Source organism: Euleptes europaea, chromosome 1 (genome assembly GCF_029931775.1).
Source record: "Euleptes europaea isolate rEulEur1 chromosome 1, rEulEur1.hap1, whole genome shotgun sequence".
Lineage (NCBI taxonomy): Eukaryota > Metazoa > Chordata > Lepidosauria > Squamata > Sphaerodactylidae > Euleptes > Euleptes europaea.
Window position 1 is genome coordinate 19,804,003 of NC_079312.1, and position 25,062 is coordinate 19,829,064.

At 49.6% G+C, this 25,062-nt stretch overlaps 1 protein-coding gene across 1 annotated transcript in view; it reads left to right on the forward strand.

The window, feature by feature from the left end:
- The window catches only part of CFB (complement factor B), a 43,686-nt gene extending 18,902 nt beyond the window's left edge, over positions 1-24,784 (forward strand). The window contains exons 9-18 of the mRNA XM_056851367.1: positions 696-797; positions 1,996-2,133; positions 5,819-5,916; positions 6,567-6,684; positions 10,024-10,174; positions 10,820-10,899; positions 12,982-13,100; positions 15,556-15,688; positions 17,450-17,499; positions 24,592-24,784. Of these exons, the coding sequence (XP_056707345.1) occupies positions 696-797; positions 1,996-2,133; positions 5,819-5,916; positions 6,567-6,684; positions 10,024-10,174; positions 10,820-10,899; positions 12,982-13,100; positions 15,556-15,688; positions 17,450-17,499; positions 24,592-24,777 (1,175 nt within the window). The 3' untranslated portion in view covers positions 24,778-24,784. The remainder of the gene's footprint in view (positions 1-695; positions 798-1,995; positions 2,134-5,818; positions 5,917-6,566; positions 6,685-10,023; positions 10,175-10,819; positions 10,900-12,981; positions 13,101-15,555; positions 15,689-17,449; positions 17,500-24,591) is intronic.
- Positions 24,785-25,062: the final 278 nt, after the last annotated feature.

Below are 25,062 nucleotides of genomic sequence, written 5' to 3' on the forward strand. Positions count from 1 at the left end.
AACCCCCCAGCTGTAAGGGCGCACTGAACTCGCCAGAATATATTCATAGCCTACATTTTGGCAGCTGGGTCCTCAAATCCTTTGTTGATGCACGGATTAATAGTTCTATAGTTTTATTCCATCACTGTATGGCCCATTTTCAAGGACTCCATCCCACCACTCTGTTCTCCACCATTTGGGCCTCTAGGTCCTTGCAAGGGCAGCATAAATGCCACTTGGTCAGGCTGGGCCATTCCTTGCCAGCACAGATCAAGAGTGTGGGTCGGATGTTGGACCTTGCTGGATGTTGCCCTGTTGTTGCTGGTTACGAAAGGGCCCCCATAACAGTTCAAGCTTCAGGGCCCCAAAAATGTAGGTCCGCCACTGGTGGTGGGCGTGACTCGGCTGACTCAGGATTGAGGGAGAGGCCGTGCTTCCTCGCCCAGCTTTGTCTGAGCCTCAGTCCCTTGCTGGCTGCCATCTGGTGTCTCTGGGCTGGCAACACAGCGCCCCTCTTCCTCTGATAAGTCCTCACGGCCATCTAGTCCTGACTGACCCATGACAGAACCTCAGGTAAAACTCCCATGCATACATGACCAATGATGACCCTTGATTTGACGCAGCAGAGTTCTTCTTAAAGCCTCCTTCCCTTCAAGAGCACCCATCATCTTTGCCCCAAGCCCCTCTTTGTTATAACCAATACTCTGTTTTTCCAGGAAATTACAACATGGGTGGAGATCCATCTCCCGTTATTGGGCGAATCCGGGAATTCCTCCATATAGGGCGTGAGCGTGTTGGAGATCGTGAGGATTTCTTGGGTAAGATATGTTGATCTATGGGTGATGTGAAAGAACGGGAAGCGGTGGGGGGGACATTTCTTTGACTAAAGGGGGTCCACTCCCATTTGAGATGGATTTATTTATTTATGGCCCACCTTTCTTGCTGAGACGAGGCAGATTACATGGGTTAGACCAGGGGTGTCAAACATAAGACCCAGTGGCCAGATCTGGCCCCTTGAGAGCTTTTATCCGGCCCGCGAGCCAGCCGAGGCAGCCACCGTCCCACACTCTTGATCTGGGCTGGCAAGGCATGGCCCAGCCCGACCAAGTGGCATTTATGTCATATCCGGCCCTCGTAACAATTCAGTTCGATACCTCTGGGTTAGACAATCAAAGGGCATGAGGCATCCAACAAACAACATTCTCCCTCTCCCATAATACTAGAACACGGGGTCATCTGCTAAAGCTGGAGGGTGAAAGATTCAAAACAGATAAAAGGAAGTTTTTTTCACACAATGCATAGTTAAATGGTGGAACTCCCTGCCCCAGGATGTGGTGATGGCTGCCAGCTTGGAGAGCTTTAAGAGGGGAGTGGACATATTCATGGAGGAGAGGGGTATTCATGGCTGTTAGTTAGAATGGATACTAGTCATGCTGCATACCTATTCTCTCTAGTATCTGAGGAGCATTCCTATTATTTTGGGTGCGGTGGAACACAGGCAGGATGCTGCTGCTGCAGCCGTCTTGCTTATGGGCTTCCTGGAGGCACCTGGTTGGCCACTGTGTGAACAGACTGCTGGACTTGATGGGCCTTGCTCTGATCCAGCAGGGCCTTTCTTATGTTCTTATGTTGTAAGGCAATAGAGCTAGGATGACAAAAAGACATAGTGCAAAAAACAAACAGTCAGACATAACGTGTCATAAACTGTGCAAATTACAGAATTGCCAAAGTAGAAAACGACGCAGTAAGAGTAAGACAGTAATACCATGAACAGAGCCAGCGTGGTGTAGTGGTTAAGAGCAGTGGTCTCTAATCTGGAGAACCAGGTTTGGATGTAGTTTCTAAAGGTGCTTTGGGTATATGCAGCTGTTGGTCAGTGGAAGGCATTTTTATGCCATACGAAGGCACTTGACTGCAGTACGATGTTAGAACACCATGCTACCCATTGCTGCATAGTGGCTTCAGGGCCCAGAATTTTCTCAACTCACCTATGCTTCCATCCATGTTTCCACCTAGATGTCTACGTGTTTGGTATTGGGGAGATGGTCCACGAAGAAAATGTGAATAATCTGGCATCTAAGAAAAACGGAGAGAAACACTACTTTAAGCTCGAAAAAATTGAAGACTTGCAGAAGGCCTTTGACGATATGATCGGTAAATAGGGCTGTTTTGTTTCTGTGATTGCAGAACTTGCCCGTGGGACTCTCGATGTTTCAGACCCCTGGCTCTCGGTAGACATGTGGCCACCACAAAGTCATTGGCTGAGACGTGCACCTAGAGTTCTCTGTTGCGAGCGCAGGGTTTTATTTACTTTTGCGCTACTTATTTTACTACGTCTAATAATGATGATTTGAATGACTATTTTAATTTGCCCCTTTTTGAGCTTTTACTGTTTTGTGGATCCGGCTGCTTGTGATATCTCTGTGTTTGTTTAGCACCGGATCATTCCTGACCCATGGGGTGACGTCACATCCTGACGTTTACTAGGCAGACTTTGTTTGCGGGGTGGTTTGCCAGTGCCTTCCCCAGTCATCTTCCCTTTACCCCCCAGCAAGCTGGGTACTCATTTGACCAACCTCGGAAGGATGGAAGGCTGAGTCAACCTTGAGCCAGCTACCTGAAACCGACTTCCGTCGGGATCGAACTCAGGTCGTGAGCAGAGTTTGGACTGCAGTACTGCAGCTTACCACACTACTCTGCGCCACGGGGCTCTTCTCATATATATATATGTATATGTGTGTATGTATATATATATATATACACACACACACACACACATACATACACACACATACACATACACACACACACACACACACACACACTGTAGATTTTCAGTCGACTACATTTTATCATTGTTTCTTTTACTGTAACTTTCTTCAGGTCTTCTTTGAGCAGCAAGTCAAGGGTACACATTGACAAGATTAATTAATTAAATGAACTGCTGAGGAACTTCCCGGCATTCCCTTGAAACACAGTGTTGAGGAAATTGCCATAGAGGGCAGCGTATGAGCTCCGTTCTGCAGGACAGGGCTGGCATTTTCCTGCCAGGGTGGGGTCTCTCCTGCCCTGGCTCTCATTTCAGTGTGGTGTAGTGGTTAAGAGCGGTGTTTTGGAGCGGTGGACTCTGTTCTGGAGAACCGGGTTTGATTCCCCACTCCTCCACAAGAGCAGGCAGAGGCTAATCTGGGGAACTGGGATGGTTTCCCCACTCCTCCACGTGAAGCCTGCTGGGTGACCTTGGGCAAGTCACAGCTCTGTTAGAGCTCTCTCAGCCCCACCTACCTCACAGGGTGTCTGTTGTGGGGAGGGAAGGGAAGGTGATTGTGAGCCAGTTTGATTCTCCCTTAAGTGGTAGAGAAAGTTGGCATATAAAAACCAATTCTTCTTCTTCTTCCTGCCACTGCTGGTGGGAGAAAAATAATGTTTAAAAAAATGGGGGAATGGTGTGAAATCACTTCTGAGGAATGACTGCCAGTGATGTCAGTCCGCTGTAGGGATTTCTGGAAACTCCATGGCTTCATTTCAGGCCCCCCCCCACAGACTCCTGCTGGTTGGGTTGGGTGGGGTCAACATTGCCCCCCTAACATAAGCTACTTTCTGTGCCAAGAAAACCATGCCCCAGATGCATGCAAGTTTGTCCCTGCAGCCATAAAGGATAGAAACTTGATCTAAAAGGGGCGGGGAGGAAATGCTGGGTTTGTGAAGGCACTGATCATACTTTATAGCAGGGATGGGGAACCTCAGGCCCGGGGGACATTTTTTGTGGCCCTTGGGAGCTCCGGGGCCCCGCCGCAGAGGCGTGGCATAGGGCGGCCCTCCCTGAGGGTGTTCCTGGGGCCACGGCTTGCAGAGGTGCTGCGGTGCCCTTTGGACGTCCTCTCGCTGACTGGCAGCTGTTGGTCGGCGAGAGGAGGGGGAGGGACGCTTCCCCCAAGGTTGCCCCCTATAGCCGCAGCGTGCAGGAACGCCAGGGCACACTGTAAGCCCCTCTTGCTGCCTGTCGGCTGTTGAGCAGCGAGGGGTGGGGGAAGAGGCCCGCGGCTCCCGGTGGCAGAGCATGCACGGAGCCGATCGGGCTTCAGGGGGCCTTTTGTGGACTCTGGGGCGGGGAGGGCATGGAGCCTGGGGCCAGGTCGCGTGGGGCCAGCGGGTGTGTGTGTGTGTGGGGGGGGAAGGCTTTTCTCTCTCCCTCTCTTTCTGTCTCTTTCTTTGTCTTCTCCCCCTTTCCGTTTCTTTCTCCCTCTCTCCCTTTTCCTCTTTCTCTGTCTTCCTTCCTTCCTCCCTTGCCGATCGACCATGGACTGCGCCTCCCTGGCGCCTCGTTTGCTTGGGCCCACAGCTGGCTGCCCTCCCACGGGGGGGGGGGAGGACCGGGGGAGCCCTCCAGGCCTTCTCTGCGTGGCCTCCCCTGGGGTTGCCAACCTCCAGGTGGTGGCCGGAGACCTGGCAACCCTAGCCTCTCCCCACCACCACCAGGTGATCTACACCTGGTGTGGCCCCCGAATGATGTTATAAATGTGCAAATGGCCCTTGGCAGGAAAAAGGTTCCCCACCCCTGCTTTATAGGATGTACATCTATTATTATTATTATTTTGTTAACAAAATGCTTCACGGATTCTCTGGAAATTCACATCATTCCCAAGGGGTATCCATTCATTTGAATGGATCTCTGTTAGGGTTGCCAGGTCCCTCTTCGCCACCGGTGGGAGGTTTTTGGGGCGGAGCATGAGGAGGGCGGGGTTTGGGGAGGGGAGGGACTTCAATGCCATAGAGTCCAATTGCCAAAGCAACCCTTTTCTGTAGAGTTTAATCGAGGCCCAATGGATCGTGATTGTGGTTAGAGAGAATCAGGTCAAGCACACAATAAAACCGAGTCAAAGACTTTTCTCTTAGTCAAACAAAAATCCTTTACTTTCCTAAAAATAGGGAGGGTTACAGGGAGTAAAAACAAATAACAATCTTTCTATCTAGTTCCCTATTAATCTTGCTAGGAATGCCAGCAGGTACTAAGGCTTAAATCCCTTTTGTCTGTGTCCCAGCTCAGGAGAGATAAGAACAGGCATCTTGCTTGTGTGAGATTCAAAAGTAACTAACCCATCCTGCCCCAAAGTTTCACACCTTTAACAAAGGAACAGGGTAATAAACGATTCTGACTCCGTGCCTTTCTGCACGTTTGCAATGGCGATTCCCTAGCCAATGGAATACTTACATCTTACATTTCATCATCCCCTTGAGACTATCTAAACCACTGGTTCCCAACCGGGGGTCCGTGGACCCCCAGGGGTCCGCAAGAACTAAATTAAGGTCCGTGAAACAAAGTTATAAACCCATAATAAATTAATATTTTCAATTAAAAGTTCTCTATTATAAAATATATATATTCAAATATTATTCTAAGTTTAATGTTTAACTAACAGTTATGATTAAAGTTTATTTTCAAATTCTTGGAATTTTTATTTTGAACCTTGGGGTCCCTGCACCGAACAAAAAAGTCCTAGTGGTCCCTGGTCAAAAAAAGATTGGGAACCACTGATCTAAACGGTTGATATAAACAGGTTAACTCTTTAACTACCCTGACAGAAATGGAACTCGCATTGAATCCCTAATATTTTCTCCTGGCGAACTGATCTCTGTCGGCTCTGTGGCCATTGTCCAATACTGTTTCAGTTATCCCCCTCCCAAGACAGCCCAGGAGTTCAGGTTTCTGGCTTCATCCTTTCCCACTCATTTCCCCTCTCAGGCAGGCCCCGTGCCCCCTCTTCAACCCCCGGTGCCTTTAGGAAGAACAAGGTGCCTGAGGCTCTGACGAAGCCATTTTCTTACTGTCACCCTCTAGATGAGAGTGAGGCATTGAGTATGTGCGGCTTGGCTAAGGAGTACAACAGTGCAGACGATGAAGAAAAGAATCCCTGGCTTGTCAGTATCGAAATCTTGGTAAGTTTATCTGTCATCCTATCTGGTATGTTTTCTGTCAGGTACGTTTTCATCCCACCCTTCCTTCGTTTGCTCATTATGGCACACCACAGTGGTGTCGTGGTTAAGAGCGGTGGTTTGGAGCGGTGGAGCCTGATCTGGAGAACCGGGTTTGATTCCCCACTCCTCTACATGAGCGGTGGGGGCTAATCTGGTGAACTGGATTTGTTTCCCCATTCTTGCACATGAAGCCAGCTGGGTGAGTATTTTCGACCAGGGAGCTGTTAGTTAAGACCCTTCGCAAGATAAGTGTTCAACTGGAAGCTACCTGGTTTTTCGATCATTATTAATTTTGCAATCTGCATATATCCAAAACAGCTCAGTGTTACTCACACATAGAGTTGGAAGGGACCACCAGGGTCCTGCACATGAAGCCAGCTGGGCGACCTTAGGCCAGTCACAGCTCTTTTAGAGCTCTCTCAGCCCCACCTACCTCACAAGGTTAGGGGAAGGGAAGGGGCTTGTAAGCCGCTTTGATTCTTCCTTAAATGGTAGAGAAAGTCAGACTATAAAAACTAACTCTTCTTTCTTCTTCTTTGCCCCCTCGAATGAACTGGGTGTTTCCCCCACCCCCTTAAATATCCACATTATTCTTCTCTTTCAAATCAAAGCGTCCTGGGATTGGAACTGAGAAGTGCAAAGGAGCCCTCGTTTCTCAGAAGTACGTCTTGACGGCAGCTCATTGCTTCACCATTGATGACGTTGCAGACCAGATAAAAGTGAAGATAGGTAAGCCCAGCTCTCTCCAGGTGAGGAGGCACAGAAGAAAGACTGGTCAGGGAAGAAAAAGAAAGCAGTCTGCTCTGCGGTTGTGCCTTTCACAGCCTTTTGAGCTACAGAAATAAAGAAGTGCAAATTTTCATGGCGTAGGCATGATTGTGGGTTAAAATTGCCGCTGGTCACATGGCTGCTGAAGCTGGAGAGCAGGGGTCCCCAACCTGCCGGCACCTTTAGAATTCTGACAAAGTGGGGTGGGTGCAGCCACAAAGTGGCTGCCACAGGTGGAGCCTGAAGAAGGGAGGGGTTTGGGGAGGGGAGGGACTTCAATGCCATAGAGTCCAATTGCCAAAGCGGCCATTTTCTCCAGGTGAACAGATCCCTATCGGCTGGAGATCAGTTGTAATAGCAGGAGATCTCCAGCTAGTACCTGGAGGTTGAGCAAACTAAAATCAACACCTCTGCACTAATATCAAGGATAAGGAAAGTAGTGCAGGAATCTTAGGCTATAGTTACTACAACACAAATGAGTGAGACATCAAAGTGTAATCAATGCATACAACAGTGGAAAGGGACAAACATACAACTATATACAATGGTATTTCAATAATCCACAAAGGTATGTATAAATGTGTTTTTTTCAATAGTCCATAAGGGTACATAGATCCAAGAAGATTCCAATAGTTGGTCACAAGACCTCAGCAGATGTGTAAAAGACTATTATGAAAGGAAGACGATCGTTTCATTCTTCATCAATCAAATAAAGCAAGATAGGTCATTTTCAGCATTTAGTCCTTAGGGTTCTAGAGATTGAAATAAATTAATGAAATATGCCTCTTTCTGCCTTAAAAGTCGTTCATTATTCCTTTTGTCAAAGAGATGAAGAATGAAACGATCGTCTTCCTTTCATAATAGTCTTTTACACATCTGCTGAGGTCTTGTGACCAACTATTGGAATCTTCTTGGATCTATGTACCCTTATGGACTATTGAAAAAAACACATTTATACATACCTTTGTGGATTATTGAAATACCATTGTATATAGTTGTATGTTTGTCCCTTTCCACTATTGTATGCATTGATTACACTTTGATGTCTCACTCATTTGTGTTGTAGTACCTGGAGGTTGGCAACCCTATGTGGTGGGCTCAGCACACAAAATGGCTGCCACAAAATGGCTGCTGCAGGAGGTGGAGCCAGCCATAAAATGGCTGCCACAGCTTACCTTCAGTCACACAGAGAAGATCCTTGTGCTGCAGTAGCAGCGGCTGCCGACGCAATCCTTTTAAATACCTGCACAGCCAGCCAGAAGCTGAAGTGCTCCCCCCATTATCGTAGAGTCCAATGAGATCAATGAGGGCAGGAGGTTGGTTTGAGTTTACGGCTTGCTTTATTGGCCAAGGAGTCATAACCGGGTGAGCCGGGATCCAGACAAACAGCTCCGCGATCCTGTCACCCCGAAGCAGGGCAAATGCAAGAGGTTTTATAGACATTTGACATTCCAATACAACAGTGACACATTTTCTTAACATCCAATATTACCTTGTCAATGCAACGTCATTAGTTTCTACAGCGCCTGCGTGAGCCTTGCTACATTAATGAATGGAGCCTATCTTCTTGAGCAGTTCAGAGTGTTCCCTTGCAGGGTGAAGCAAAAGTTACTGAAGGGGAGGGGGGGGTAATGCCGGAGCGTTCCTTATCAGACATTGGAATGTGTGTGCCTACGTACTTGGCGCTAAAGGAAAGGGGGCCCCACTGGGGAGCGGCTTCTGTGGTTCTGTTTGTAAGTGTTGTGCCGACCTAACCACATTCAGACATGCAAGCTACACACATACCCACAGAAGCCGCTTGTCAGTGGCCCCAACCCCCCTTTCCTTCAGCAAGTAGGCACACACACACACATGCCAAAGGCTGGAATCTTTCCTCTCACATAAGGGAACAGCCTTCCTCCCACCTATTCCTCCTTTAAGTTTCGCTTCACCCTGCAAGGGAACAATAGAGTTCTATTCATTAATGTAGCAAAGCTCACGCAGGCGCTGTAGAAACGAATGACGTCGCATTGACAAGCTACCATCGAATGTTGTTGGAATGTCAAATGTCTATAAAACCTCTTGCATTGCCCCTCCCTCTGAGTGACAGGATTGCAGAGCTCATTGTCTGGATCCTGGATCACCCGGTTATGACTTCTTGGCCAATAAAGCAAGCCGTAAGCTCACACCAGCCTCCTTGCCCTCATTACTCCTTTGGACTCTATGTTAATGGGGGGGCACATCATAAGCAGCTTATGCGTGTAGCTTGTGTGTATGTCTGAATAATTACTCAGGTATGATTACACCGGCACAACAAAGCCTTGCTGGGCCCATCTGGCCCTGCCTACTTTCTACAAACTCTTGGCAGGCACAAGGAAAGGCTTTGGCAGCCCATGGGCACCAACTTGCCAACCCCTCGCAGAGGGGAACGGGGCTGGTTTGAAAACTGCCAGGGTGTGGTGGTGAGAGGGATGTGGCACGGTGGGTAGTGTGTTTGTTTTACTTTACTTATTTGTTTTATTTATGTGCAGTCTCTTGGAGCAGAGTGGGTTCTTTGAGAAGGATACCATTGTGCTGGGGTTGCCCACTCCAGGTTGGGAAATACCTGGAGATTTTGGGGGCGGAGCCTGAGAAGGGCAGGGTGTGGAGAGGGGAGGGACTTCAATGCCATAGAGTCCAATTGCCAGAGCAGCCTTTTTCTCCAGGGGAACTGATCTCAATCGGCCGGAGATCAGTTGTAATAGCAAGAGATCTCCAGCTAGTACCTGGAGGTTGGCAACCCTAATTTATTGCCATGTACAGATTCCCAAAACATTCTGATACAAAATCTTTGGGTGGGGGGGCACTGTATATTAAAAACGTATCCTATATAAGAGGAAATCTATCAATATCTGCCCTCACTCAAGGAGCACCTATTTGCATGAACTCCAACCGTTTAGTCTAAACTGGGCATCTTTTTCATCCACATTTTGATAAAAGTGGGGGAGAAGCAGCAATAAAGTTAGGGTTGACAGGTCCCTCTTTGCCACTGGTGGGAGCTTTTGGGGAGGAGCCTGAGGGAGGGTGGGGTTTGGGGAGGGACTTCAATGCCATAGACTCCAATTGCCAAAGCGGCCATTGTCTCCAGGGGAACTGATCTCTATCGGCTGGAGATCAATTGTAATAGCAGGAGATCTCCAGCTAGTACCTGGGGGTTGGCAACCCTAAACAAAGTAAAAAAAAATTATCTGCATGCATCTGTAAATTGGTATTTTTGAGTTGGCAAACACCAACGTTCATCAGGGTCACTGGAAGCTTGCATACATCCCTTCTTTTTCCTAGGCAACCAACCAATCTTTGAAGTGGCTGCACTCAAATCCCATCCTCAGTATACTGTCGGGAAGCTACGAGGACTCGGGATCCCTGAATTCTATGATTACGACATTGCCTTGTTGGCACTCAAAAAGCAGGTCACGTTCAACTCTGGAGCAAGGTGAGAAGGGAGACCAAGGGGGGATAAAGGCAGAGGAAGCTGAACTTTGGCTCCAGTGGTGTCTGGAGAAACACTCCCCCCTCCCGGAAGAATGAAATTTATATATAATATAAAATTATGCATGGTTTGGAGAGAGTGGACAGGGAGAAGCTTTTCTCCCTCTCCCATAATACCAGAATGCGGGGTTATCTGCTGAAGCTGGAGGGTGAGAGATTCAAAGCAGATAAAAGGAAGTATTTTTTCGCACAACGCATAGTTAAATTGTGGAACTCCCTGCCCCAGGATGTGGTGATGGCTGCCAGCTTGGAGAGCTTTAAGAGGGGAGTGGACATATTCATGGAGGAGAGGGTTATTCATGGCTGTTACTTAGAATGGATACTAGTCATGCTGCATACCTATTCTCTCTAGTATCAGAGGAGCATGCCTATTTTGGGTGCGGTGGAACACAGGCAGGATGGTGCTGCTGCACTCGTCTTGTTAATGGCTTCCTAGAGGCACTTGTTTGGCCACTGTGTGAACAGACTGCTGGACTTGATGGGCCTTGGTCTGATCCAGCAGGGCCTTTCTTATGGTCTTAAGAAAGACCCGAGTTCTAGCACACAGTACAAAGGGCAACCCGCCTGATGTCTCTCTGCTCCTTCACAGGCCAATCTGCTTACCATGTACAGCAGGGACCAGCCGAGCTCTGAGGAGGCCCCATCCACAGACCACCTGCAGGGACCACGGTGAGCCCTCTGATTTGTAGATGCCCAGCCTGTGGCAGGAGACGTGACAAGTGGCAGACATGGCGGGAAAGGCCATTCTAGCACATGGGCGTGAAAACCAAGCTACTTCCTCCGCACAGCTCCAGAGGCACTATCTCCACTGACCTCTGCTCCCCACCCAGGTCGTTTATGCACGGGGACTTTCACGTTTGCCCCCGGTCTGTCTCAGGGGGTTACTGCATTATGTATTCCCAGCGATGTATGAAGAGTTTGAAAATGTTATAAAAAACATCGCTTTAAAAGGGTTTTTGGATCCAACGGCTAATAAATGGTTGGAAGACGTCTTCACAGCTAAAGGGGTCAAACAAAGTGCAAACAGTATTTTTTATAACATTTTCAAACTCTTAATACATCGGTGGGAATACATAGAAAGTGCTAACAGTATTTTTTATAACATTTTCAAACTCTTAATAAATCGCTGGAATACATAATGCGGTAACCCCCTCAGTTGTCCTTGGAGTTATGCATGAGTTTTCTCCTTCCATTAGAGATGACCTCGCGGCCAGCCCTCACAATGTCCGGGCCTTCCCATTCCTCTGTTAACCTGACTTTTCCATCTTCCCTGAGCAAAGCCTGGGTGAAATCCCCGTGCATAAGACAAAGTGTGGGACACGCAAGCTTGGTTTCTCTCACAGCCAGTGACAAAGCAGTATGTCCAGAGGTGAGGATTCAAATGCTTCTCGCTTCCCGGGAGTTCTTTCTGAACAGAAGAAAAGCTTTTAAAACTGAGGATTGGATTTCTCCCCCTCTTGTTGTTATTAAAAGGCTTTTTCATGTGGCAATTGGATTCGGGGGGGGATTTTCTCTCTCAGTCAGCACTACAAGTAAGCCAATTACAAAGCAGCATTTAAAGGGGCGGGGACTTGATTTGAGCTTGGAGACTACTGGTGCATAGATTCCCGACAGAAAAGTGTGGGTCCAGTGAGCAACGAACCTCAGGTAAAACTCCCATGCATAAATGACCTCAGCCTGTTCCATTTCACATTAACACATAGATTACGGAGAAGTGTTTGGGAGAGTTTTTTTCCATCTCTGTGTTTCCTGCCTTGAGCATCTGTCTGCTGATGGTTGCGGGGCGGGGAGGAGCCCAGGTGCTCAAGGGCCGCGGGTGGCTGCCTGCCCCCACGCACACATCTGGTGCTTCTGTGGCGGCAGCACTGCCTTCCTTTATGTCCTTTATATATGTGTGTGTGCACGTGCTGTCAAGTTACAGCTGACTTATCGTAACCCGTTAGATTTTCAAGACAAGAGACATACAGAGGTGGTTTGCCAGTGCCTGCCTCCGCGTCACGCCCCTGGTATTCCTTGGAGGTCTCCCATCCAAATTCTAGCCAGGGCTGACCCTGCTTAGCTTCTGAGATCTGAGGCAACCCAGGTCACGTAGATACGAATCCGATTCAGTCATTACGATTTTGGTGCTCCAACCTTATGTAATAGGAGAGTGTGCTACCACTGATTGTATTTTCCTGCATCACATGTGTATTCTCAACAATCTGATTTTCCCATAGCACTACCAAAGCTGCAAAAGTTACGCATTGCTCTGTTCAGAAAAAAAATGGTCAATGTGTGTATCAAGAGGATCATGCCTACCATGATCTCCCTTGATGCATGGGTGGACTGCAAAAACTGTAGTCATTCACCTCTGGTATCTTTATTTAGATATTGATACCCCACTTTCCCCCCCTAAAAGTGACTTAACAACATCATTCTCTTCTCTTCCATTTTATTATCATAAGACTGAGAGCGGTCGGCTGGCCCGGGGTCACCCAGTGAGCTTCCGTGGCAGAGGGAAGATTAGAAACTGGGTTTCCCAGATCCTAGCTCAACCAAGCCGGCTCTGTGTTTACACTGTGAACCTTTCGGGGACTGAAACGTTTGCATTCGCAAAACCCGTCGTAAGCCACTCTGAGTGGATAGGATAGAGCAGGATATCGGTCAGATAAGTATGAGGCGTGCCTAGACAGGAGACCCTATGGTGTCGCCTCCTAGCCTTGTCAGTATACCCGAATAGTCACGTCTGACGGTGTTCATTGCTTTCACCAGAGGAAGAACTGATGCCTGTTGGGAACATCCCAGCTCTCTTCGTAACTCCCTGTCGGGATACGACTAACTCAGCATTAGGCCTGCGTCGCAGAACGGTGCGGATCAAGAATGGTGACAAGGTGAGGACAGTATCTCGGCCAGTGTTTTGTACAAAAGAGCCCCAGCAAAGTGCAACAAACAGAGGGAGGATGCGTCCCCAGAAGGGCCCTTGGGTACTAAGCCCTCGATACGGTTGCAGCATTAATTGCCAATTCTCCATTGTAAGGGAGTGAAGCCGCAATAGAAGTTTTAAAGCTTTTATCCCCTTAATTTATATCCCGCCTTTCTTCCCAATGGGGGACCCAAATCGGCTCACGTCATTCTCGTCTCCTCCATTTTATCATCACCACAACCCTGTGAGGTGGGTTAGACTCAGAGGCCATTTTTGCATGGTAATTAGCAGCGTGTTCCAGGCTGAATTGCCCCACATATTTTTTTGAATTTTGCACGCTGAACTGTCATTCCGGAAGTAACTGCAAAGCCGGCACAGACCTGCTTCGCATTACTAAAGAGCCCATTTAATGCGAACTTTGGTGTTTGCCGTGAAGAATCACCCTGAAGGAACCATGCAAAATAACAGTGGCGGGTTAGCTAGGCATATGCTAATGGCTATGCAAACAGGAACAAAGGAGCAGGCGAGTGGGGGGAGGGGAGTTTCTCCTTTTGCGTCGGGACTGTGAAAAGGCATTTTTAAAGTTGCATTTTAAAAAAGAGCTTTGAGCGAGCATCAAAACTGACCATGCAAATATGGCCAGAGGGTGTGCCTGGCCCAAGTTCCACACTAAGACTCAGGCCTTTTATGCACTGGTTGTTTCCGTTGCCGTCTCTCCTTCCCTCCTCCCCCCCGACTACTTCAGGGCTTTGTGTCACAATGCAGTTTTCTCGGGCCTTTAGAAGTCACCTTGCCTCTCTCCTTGCGTTTCCCCTGCCTTTTCTGGATGCTGCTTTATCATTAGAGCACATGCGTAAACCAAAAAAAGGGAGGGGGGGTTGTGGCAAGCCAAGTAAGAACGACGATATTGGTGACCACTCCCCCATTACTTCAGACGTTCCACATTTTTGCTGCCGATGCAGAAATTTAATCCCAAGTACTCTGGGACTTTGTTCGGGGGGGAGGGGAGCCCCTGTGCAGAGTGATTTGAGAATTTGATTGCAAATACTGTACATCGAGAGAACAGCATATCCAAACAGAAACAACCCGTGCATAAGAACACAAGAAAGGCCCTGCTGGATCAGACCGAGGCCCATCAAGTCCAGCAGTCTCTTCACACAGTGGCCAAGCAGGTGCCTCTAGGAAGCCCACAACACAAGACGACTGCAGCTAGGGCTGTTGAAAAAAAAAATCGGTATAGTTCGGCTTCGGCACAATTTGGCCAGTTTTTATTCAGGCCGTGCCGAAGTCCGAACTCCCCCGCTTTGGATCCCCGGAAATTCAGGGGGATCCGGAGTTCGGGGGGAAATTCGGCCCCATGCGCCTTCAGGGGGCTTCCCTGAAGGAGCGCGGGGGGCCCTTTAAACAGGTCTGCGCCTCCCAGATCTATTTAAAGGGCCCGCCGCGCACTTCCAGGGAAGCTCCCTGGAGGCGCGCGGGGGGTCTTCAAACAGATATGTGCCTCCCGGCCGGGAGGCACAAATCTATTTAAAGCCCCCCCCAGCCCTGCCGGGACTCCCGGCAGGGCTGGCGGGGGGCTGGCAAGACCCTCTGCGCTGTCTGCGCAGACAGTGCAGAGGCAGGGCTGGCAGGGGGCTGGCAAGACCCTCTGCGCTGTCTGCGCAGACAGCGCAGAGGCAGGGCTGGCAGGGGGCTGGCCGGGAGGCACAGATCTATTTAAAGGGCCCTCCGCGCGCCTCCAGGGAAGCTCCCTGGAGGCGCGCGGGGGGGTCTTCAAACAGATTTGTGCCTCCCGGCCGGGAGGCACAGATCTATTTAAAGCCCCCCCCAGCCCTGCCGGGAGTCCCAACAGGGCTGGCGGGGGGCTGGCAAGACCCTCTGCGCTGTCTGCGCAGACAGAGCAGAGGGTTTCCAGACCCCGCCCCCAGCCCTGCCGGGGGCTGGGGGGGGCTTTAAATAGATTTGTGCCTCCCAGCCGGGAGGCTCAGATCTATTTAAAGGGCCCGCCGCGCGCCTCCAGGGAAGCTCCCTGGAGGCGCGGGGGGTAACAGATCTGCGCCTTCCAGCTGGAAGGCGCAGATCTGTTTAAAGGGGCCGAATTTGCCGAATTTATTCGGGAACACCCCGAACTCGGCGAATTCGGCTTCCCAGTTTCCCCCCCTTTTTGAGTTCGGTTCGGACCGAATCGAATCAACAGCCCTAACTGCAGCAGCACCGTCCTGCCTGTGTTCCACAGAAGATTCTGGCCTAGCCGTCTCCCTGCTGTCTCAGATGAGCCCACCAGCAGCTTGAAGTGGTACACACGGGACCAGGGTCGGCCACCTCAGTGCATACGATGGATATCTGGCTTCCAAGGCTTTACAGTGCACTCGGATGTATCCCAGGCTGCTTCCATACACCTGCCTTTTCCTCTCTCCCCTCAGAAACAGTCCTGCGAAGAAGATGCAAAGAGAGCCCAACAGTACAAAAATGTCACAAAGGTCTCGCAGGTGGTGACTGAACGTTTCCTGTGCACGGGGGGTACTGAACCTGAGGTGGACCCCAACACTTGCAAAGGTGAGCAACAGCACCCTGCCCCTTCCCTTCCCAGGGCACCCAGAAGCCCCTGCCAGAATCGTGGCCTGAGCTGGTATAGTGTCAGAAAATGCTACCTGTCAGGTTTTCTTTCAGGGAGGAGATTCCAGTTAGGGCAACAAAAACAGCCTACCTGTTAAAAATGGCGTGTTCAGCACCATGGCTGTATTTGCAGGAAGATAACTGAATGGTGCTAGACGACAGCGATTCGCGCCTGCATCTGCCCTTGTTTACACATCCGTTCATCGCAGAACTACCAAGGGATGGCTCTTCCAAAGAGGACGACAGAGATTAAATCATGTTATCCCAGCATGGTGTAATGGTTAAGAGCGGTGGACTCTGATCTGGAGAACCGGGTTTGATTCCCCACTCCTCCACATGAGCGGTGGACTCTAATCTGGTGAACTGGGTTGGTTTCCCTACTCCTCCACAGGAAGCCAGCTGGGTGACCTTGGGCTAGTCACAGCTCTCTTAGAGCTCTCTCAGCCCCACCTATGTCACAGGGTGTCTGTTGTGGGGAGGGGAGGGGAAGGGAAGGTGATTGTAAGCCGGTTTGATTCTTCCTCAAGTGGTAGAGAAAGTCGACTTCTTCTCCTCCACCTCCTTCTCTCTGCTCCCTAAAGCAGAAATAATCATATTCTTCCTGAGGAACAGAGACACCCCGGGTCATGTGTAATCTTCTCATAAGGAAACTAGAAGGAGTTACTTAATTTTTTGGGAGAAGCCCATATTTCAGGTGGGGCGAACAGCTCAAGTCATTAAAGGCTTCAAACATGTTCGTTTACTGGAGGTGACTGATTGTGTGTGTAAGGCATAAGGGAATCCAGGTGTTTGGAAATATATACCCCAATTTATTTAGTTAGTGGACTTTTTAGGCTATTTTTCCTCCAAGGAGCACAGGGCATTGTAGACAGAGCTCCCCTCCTCCATTTTGCCCTCACGACAACCCTGTGAGGTAGGTTAGGCCGAGACTGTCCCAAAGACGTTCAGGGTGTTTCATGGTGAGCAAGGATTCGAACCTGGGTTTCCCAGATCCTAGGATCTGAAATTCTAATCACCGCACCAATTTGTGCCTGTTGGTTTGTTAATTCTCAGCTGGGTTTGTTGAGGAGTGTGATTACCGTATTTTTCGCTCCATAAGATGCACTTTTTTCCTCCTCAAAAGTGAGGGGAAATGTCAGTGTGTCTTATGGAGCGAATGCCGGCTGGGCGCGTGTGTGTTGGGACGGCGCAAGCCGGCGTTCCCCACCCCGACGGCCAGCTGGGAGGCGGGCGGGGCCACACAGAGCTGGCTGGGCGCGTGCGCCGGCTCGCTCTGTGCGGCCCCGCCCGCCTCCCAGCTGGCCGTCGGGGCGGGGAACGCCGGCTCGCGCCGTCCCAACACACACGCACCCAGCCGGCATTCACTCCATAAGACAAGTTTTTAGAGGAGGAAAACAAGATTTTTTCTTGTTTTCCTCCTCTAAAAACTAGGTGTGTCTTATGGAAAGGTGCGTCCTATGGAGCGAAAAATACGGTAATGATTCTAGTACTCCGACCAGCTTCTTGACTATTAATTGGTCCTCTGGGCCTGCCTGCCTCTGATCTCCGTACTGTTCCCTCCCTTTATCCTGATCGCGGAACTCAAGTCAACAGCCGCTGGACTAGTCACGGAACCTTACTGAGAGACCCGATCGAGCCTCTCCCCCACCCCGTGTACTGCCCTTCCTCAGCCTATTGTTAAGCCCCTTTTCCCTTTTGCAGGTGATTCCGGCGGACCCCTGATCATTGCTAAAAGGATGCGTTACATCCAGGTGAGTAGGCCCTCAGGCTCGTCCTGGTTCACCCGCTGGAGAAATTCTAGGCCCTGATTTCAACCAGTGGCCCCATTGCGAGGAAAGACCTCAGACCCAGTACCGCCATGCCTCTTACAGTCAGGGTTGTAATTGGCTGTCGCAATCCTACAACATTCAAGTGTGGCATTTGGCGCAGGACAGAAAAGTTGGCCCCAATGTCAGCTTTCATTCATGTTGATGCAAAATTTGGTGACCCAAACCAAAGGTATGGGTTGTTGTTTTTCCTGCTGGGGTGTGACGTTTACATCCGCCCACCCTTCTCTATTTCTCCATAGTCCTGGCTTTGACTCCTGCCGGATTTTCATCCTCCCTCTCATGCTTCAGGGAGACTTTTGCCTTTTAAAAATGTTACTTCTTTCCTACCAAACCCAGCATGTTTGTTTGTTCCAAACTTTCATCTTAAAGCCAACCATTAAAACACACACACACACACCAATTTCAAACATTACTCTGACTGGGCGGGGGGGTTGTGGTGTCTTGATTGTCACAAAGGCCAGCCAGTCAACCCTCTGCCCAGCCAGATGAGGAGGCTGGAGGGAGGTGGCTTCGGGACTGTCACAGAGGCCGCCCAATCGGCTGTCTCCACAGCCAGCTCCTCCTGAAAACAGGAAGAACCCTTTCCTCTTAAGCGCCAGTTTGTCTTGGACGTTTGTACATCTGTCTCAAGTTGGGTTGCCAGGTCCCCCAGACCACCACCACGGGGTTGTGGGGGAAGGTTGCCAGATCCAGGCTGGGAGACTCCTGGAGATTTGGGGATGGAGCCTGGGGAGGACGGGGTTTGGGGAAGGGAGGGACTTCAATGCCATAGAGTCCAATTTGCCAAAGCGGCCGTTTCCTCCAGGTGACCTGTTCTCTATCGGCTGGAGATCACTTGTAATAGCAGGAGATCTCCAGCTAGTCCCTTGAGGCTCAACCAAGGAAAAAAACACTAGTGCTGTATCATGAAATATAAGGGGGAAAACAGCACACGGGCTCACTATGTTGTAACACACTGTGTTATGATAAATATTATAATGGACAATTCTCGTTGTATTTTTACATCTATTTACATTCATCAGAAATTATATGCAGACAAAGTGCATCATACATACAAAAGACTCTTATATAACTGAAAGCGAAAGAGACCAAGATATATACAGATCCCAAGGAATGGTGGAAATTAACGCTGTGATGAGACGCCAAACAAAAGTGATAACGTCACTGTGTGATCAATGGAGAGCGTCCTGTTTCACAGCAATAGCCCGAAGGCTGATAGAATTCTTCACCCCGTAAACGGGACATTATCGCTTTTGCTTGGCGTCACCACCATTCCTTGGGATCTGTGTATATCTTGGTCTCTTTCGCTTTCAGTTATATACGAGTCTTTTGTTATGTATGATGCACTTCGTCTGTATATAATTTCTGATGAATGTAAATAGATGTAAAAATACGAGAATTGTCCATTATAATATTTATCATAACACAGTGTGTTACAACATAGTGAGCCCGTGCGCTGTTTTTTTCCCACTCTGAAGGAAGGTCATCTTGTAGCTTGGGTGTTTCTAGTCCCATTGCTAGGAAAGGCAGGACTTAAAACTAAAGTTACTTCCTGTCTCGGGGCGAGGAACGCCCACACTCCCAGTTATTCTCCTGCCTTTGCGGAGAGAGCACGTTCCAGCCATAGCTGGAACTGAAGTAAGGATTAGATTGTTCCTTTTTTCCCTTCTTTGTCTGTCTTTCTCGCGTCTCCCCCTTTCCCCCCCCCCAACGTATTTTCAGTGTGTGTCTGTGTTTTTTGTGGCCGTTTTTTCAAGCGGTTTACAACCGACTTACCCGGCCAGCACAGGCTACGGAGGGAGACGAGCCAAGATGGCCGCCCCAGTCTCTCTATCGGAGGAAGTTGAGCTCCTCTCCGATGCTGATCACGACGGGGCTCTCAGCAAAAAGACGGCCCCCCCTGTTAGCCGCTCCGGCGGACCTTCAGAGCGGGAGGCAGGGGTATCCCGACCGTCTTCCCCAAAGCCAGAGAAGAGCGGCGCAGCAAACGGCGCGGCAAGCGGCGAGGGCACGGGGAGCGGAGGCGCAGCCAAAGCGAAGGAGAAAAAGGGCGGGAAAAGATCCACCCGCAGACGCCATGGCCGCCAGAGTGCTGCAGCGACCTCTAAGGTCCCTGACGGTTCCTCTGCCCAAAAACGCTTGGACAAGCCTTCAAAGGGTAAGCTACCCCCACCCTCGACTGAGAGTGGGGCCCCAGTTGTGAGCACCCTAACTGAAGAAAGAGTCAATGACCTAATCCAGAGTACCTTTGAGGGCCATTTTAAAAAACTCCAAGCCCTAGTTCTATCAGTTCAACAGGGAGGGACTAGGTCGCTTGGGGGCTCCCATAGCACCGAGTCAGATTCCCAGTCCTCCATTTTCAATGAATCACTTCAGGAGGAACCAGGCTGCAGTCATGCTGCCAGGCAATGGCTAACAAAGGCTGCCTTAAAGTCTCAACCTACTCAACCTGATACTGCACTGGCAGATGAAGGATCAGGCAGGGGCTCTGTTGCTGACGACTTAGAAGAGGGCGAATTTATTTCTGATGAACTCCCAGTAACCCAGGAGCAACAGCCCAGACTGTTTAATAGTGATAACTATCAGTCCCTCTTAGCCAAAGCCCTGTTCGCCCTAGATCTCTTAAGTGAACCAGAAGTTTCTGAGGAACCCCAGTCCAAAATCAAACGTAAGGGTTCCAAGGACTATTTCCCCCAGGGTGAATCACACATCATCAAGGTTCCCCTACCTGAACACTTTGAAAAATTAATAAGGTCCGAGTGGGACAAACCACTCTGTAATAAGCAGTTCTCTGGCACAGCCAAAAAGCTATATGACATGGCTCCCTATGCCATGGAACTACTGGAACTGCCTGTTGTAGACGCACCAGTATCCGCAATCCAGACCTCTGACTTCTTCACCGAAGATGGGGGTGGGTTCATAAAAGACATGTTAGACAGAAAGATGGAATTCCTTTCAAGAAGGGTCCATGAAGCTTCTGCCTTGGCCATCCAGGCCAATACCACCACAGCACTTATGGCTAGGGCCACTAATGCTTGGACAAAAAAGTTAATCAAGCTTCTCCCCACAGCTGACAAACGTGTGGCTGAGGGCCTTTCCAGGGTTCTGCAGGCTTCATCCTTTATGGCTGATGCATCCCTTGACGCACTCATCTCCTCCTCTAGAGCAATTGCTTCCAACACTGCTATCCGACGAGCCCTCTGGTTGAGACCTTGGCAGGTTGATTATAGATCCAAGGCCATTCTACTTGCCCATCCCTTCAAGGGAGGTAAGCTCTTTGGTGAGAAGCTGGACAAGATGCTGGCTGACACCAAAGACAAAAACAAATACATGCTCAAAAATCAGAAAAAAGAATCCAGACAGAGTCACTACTCGCAGACATTTCGTTCATCACACACACTTTCCAGGTTTAGACACAATCAGCGACGTCCTTCCTGGCCGTCCCATCGGGGCTCCTTTCGTCGATACAACAAATTTGGTCGTCCTCCACGACCACAGCCCTTCAAGGGAGACAAGTTCGACAAATTCGATAAGTTTCCCAGAGGGAACAAGCAGTGACGCCAGGCCCAGTCTAGTGGGGGGAAGACTTCAAAGGTTTCTTCCTCAGTGGTTGAAGTCCCAGGCAGATGCCTGGGTCCTACAGTCAATTCAATGGGGTTACCAAATAGAATTTCGCAAAACCCCTCCCAACCACTTTCTTCCCTCCCCTCAGTACCGAAACCTCACCAAACACAAACAAACTCTACAAGCCATCACCCACCTTCTAGAGATCGGGGCTATAGAGCAGGTGCCTCATCAACAGCGATTTTCCGGAGTCTACTCCGTATTTTTTACTGTCCCAAAGAAGAATGGGGACTGGCGGGCGATTTTAGACCTCAAGTTCCTGAACTGCTTCGTTCTAAAGAAGCACTTTCGCATGGAGACCCTCAGGTCCATCATCGAGGCTCTAAGACCGGGCACCCACATGACATCCATCGACCTCACCGAGGCATACCTGCATGTTCCAATTCACCCCAACCACAGACAATTCCTCAGATTCAACTATGCTCACCTTCATATGCAATTCAGAGCCCTCCCCTTTGGTGTTGCCTCCGCCCCACGAGTATTTTCCAAAATTCTCATCACCATCGTTGCGTCCTTGAGAAGGGAAGGGATACAACTTCATCCCTACCTCGACGATCTACTCATCTGCGCTCCTTCCAGCACTCTGGCGACAGAACATACCACCCGAGTCATTCAGATGCTGGAGACCCACGGTTATCTGATAAACAGAAAAAAGAGTTCGCTGGTACCTACTCAACGCATACTTCATCTGGGGGCCATCATCGATTCGACCAAAAATATAGTCTCCCTTCCACAGGACAAGGCAGACAAAATAACAGCCATAGTCAGGACAACCATCAGGTCTCCACACCATCGAGTCATGGCCCTCGCACGCCTTCTTGGATTGATGACTTCATGCATAGGATTGCAACCCTGGATTCGATTCCACTCCAGACCTCTCCAGAATGCGCTTCGACCCTTCCAGCTCCTCATATCTCACAAGATAGACAGGTACATCACACTCTCAAAGGAAGCCAGGTCCAGCCTAACCTGGTGGACACACTCAATAAACCTGACCTCAGGTCAACCCTACCTTCATGACACACCCATCCAGGTGTTCACCGACTCCAGTCTCGAGGGTTGGGGCACAACAACCCCAGGAGCCTTTGCCCAGGGCACCTGGACATCCTTGGAAACAAAAGCACACATCAATCTACTGGAATTGAGAGCAATCCGTCTAGCCCTTCTAAAGTTCCGTCACATCCTGAACAATCATCATGTTCTTATTCGCACAGACAACGTGGCCTCCAAGGCCTATATCAACAGACAGGGAGGATCGAGATCCAAGTGCCTACATCAGGAGGCCTCACTCATCTTGACTTGGGCAGAGCGGAGCACATTCCCTAAGAGCGGAGCACATTCAAAGCATTCTCAATCTGGAAGCAGACTGGCTGAGTCGCCAATCTATACAGGAAGGGGAGTGGACTCTGGACCCTCAGGTATTCCAGGCGGTAACAGACCGCTTCGGGACTCCGGAAGTCGACCTGTTCACCTCGATACAGAATCGTCAGGTTCAGCGGTTTTTCTCCAGATTTTTTCACCCAGCGGCGGAGCAAGTGGACGCTCTCCTTTCACCATGGCCTCAGGGAATCCTGTACGGTTTTCCACCTTTTCCGACACTCCCGAAGGTGATAAGAAAGATACGCATCGAGAGAGCGGACATCATCCTGATAGCTCCAAACTGGCCACGCAGACCGTGGTTCCCAGCCTTAATGGAAATGTCTATTTGCCCCCCGTGGCAGCTACCGATAACTCCCAATCTCCTGAGTCAAGGACCGATCACGCATCCAAATCCAGGTTGGTTCCAACTGACCGCCTGGAGATTGAAAGGTCTAGGTTATTAAAACTCGGACTTTCCCAAGATGTAATCTCCACCATTCTACAGGCCAGACGCCCTTCCACCAAGAGGATCTATAGCTACACCTGGAAGGCCTTCACTAGGTGGTGTAACAGGAAAGGAGCCAATCCCACCTCACCAACACTTCCTCAACTTCTGGAATTCCTTCAGGACGGGGTAAGACAAAACCTCAGGGCCTCTACTCTCAGGAAACAGATAGCGGCCATCGCCTCAGTTTGTCCTACCTTAGACGGGGTATCACTTCCATCACACCCACAGGTCAGAGCCTTCATTAGAGGGGTCATTCAGTCCACTCCTCCTGTCATACATCGTTTCCCCACCTGGAGACTCAATACAGTCCTATTAGCCTTAACCAAAAAACCATTTGAACCTATGAGGGAGATTTCTCTACGTCTTCTCAGAATGAAGACCTTGTTTCTAATAGCCATCACTTCAGCTAGGCGTGTATCAGAACTGCAAGCGCTCTCCATTCGCAAGGACCTCTGCATTTTCCACAAGGACCGAGTGGTTCTTCGAACTGATCCATCTTTCGTTCCCAAGGTCCGTTCCAAGTTTCATCAAGCCCAGGAAATCAACTTACCTTCATTTTGCCCTAATCCAGCCACTCCGAAAGAACGAACCTGGCACACACTGGACCTACGCAGGGCCCTGCATATCTACATTTCTAGAACTGCTTCCATCAGAAAGACGGAATTCCTTTTCATCTCCACACTGCATCAGGGAAGCCTACATCGCCAGCGGCATTCCAGCCCCCTCGGGCATTACAGCACACTCCCTACGAAGCGCGGCCACCTCAGCGGCCTTTTTCAAACAGGCTTCCACCGAAGAAATCTGCAAGGCGGCCACCTGGTCTAATCCATCTACATTTATTAGACACTACCGAATTAACACCTTGGCCTCGGCAGAAGCCGCCTTCGGCAGACGCATTTTGCAACATGTGGTGGAAGATGAGGACATAGTCTCCCACCCAATTTAATAGCTCTTGGACATCCCAAGCTACAAGATGACCTTCCTTCAGAGCGGGAAAGGTACATTGTTTACTCACCGAGAAGGTCCTTTCCGCTCTGAAGTAGAAGGTCATCTTGCCCACCCGGAGATGTAACTCATCTTCCACGGGTGGCTATATGTTCCTCAGCCAGAGCTACATTAGTGTAACAAATACAGTACCTTCACACCATAGCATTATATTGCATTCAAATTATTATGCAGTTTTTCATGTTTGTTCTCTGTTAAGCTGTTACTTGTTGTTATTACTGTTACCGTTTACCTGTCTCTCCTGAGCTCTTAGTAGAATACTGGAAGTGTGGGCGTTCCTCGCCCCGAGACAGGAAGTAACTTTAGTTTTAAGTCCTGCCTCTCCTAGCAATGGGACGAGAAACACCCAAGCTACAAGATGACCTTCTACTTCAGAGCGGAAAGGACCTTCTCGGTGAGTAAACAATGTACCTTTCCCTATAGTCCCTGGAGGCTGGCAACCCTATCGATGGCGCTTTCTCTCTCGTTGCCCTAAGATGCATGCTTCTCACTCGCGCGCTTCCCTTTTTTTCTCACAGGTGGGCGTGATCAGTTGGGGGGTGGAGGACGTCTGTAAAAAGAGGGCGCAGGTCCAGTGCGACGGCAAGAAGGACCACCTAGAGCACGCCCCCTCCTACTCCAGGGACTTCCACATCAGCCTCTTCAAGGTCTTGCCGTGGCTCAGGGAGGAGCTGCGTGAAGAAGGGCTGGATTTCCTCAACTAAGAGGGCGGGGGGATAACCCTGCCCCGCCCCCTCTGCTCTCCCCACGCCAGCTTGGGGGTGTTCAGTGTAAATAGAACTGCTGTCTTCAAATCCTGTAAAGTGCATGTAGTGTTAACTGTTGTGTATTAAAATGCTACTATGTGGAAAAAATGTCAGCATGATAATCTGATTTTATTTATCTATTTATTTAAAATATTTGTTAGCTGCCTTTGTACCTTGTGGGACTCAAGGCAGTTTACAGCCAGTGTGGTGTAGTGGCTTAGAGTGGTGGCTTGGAGCAGTGGA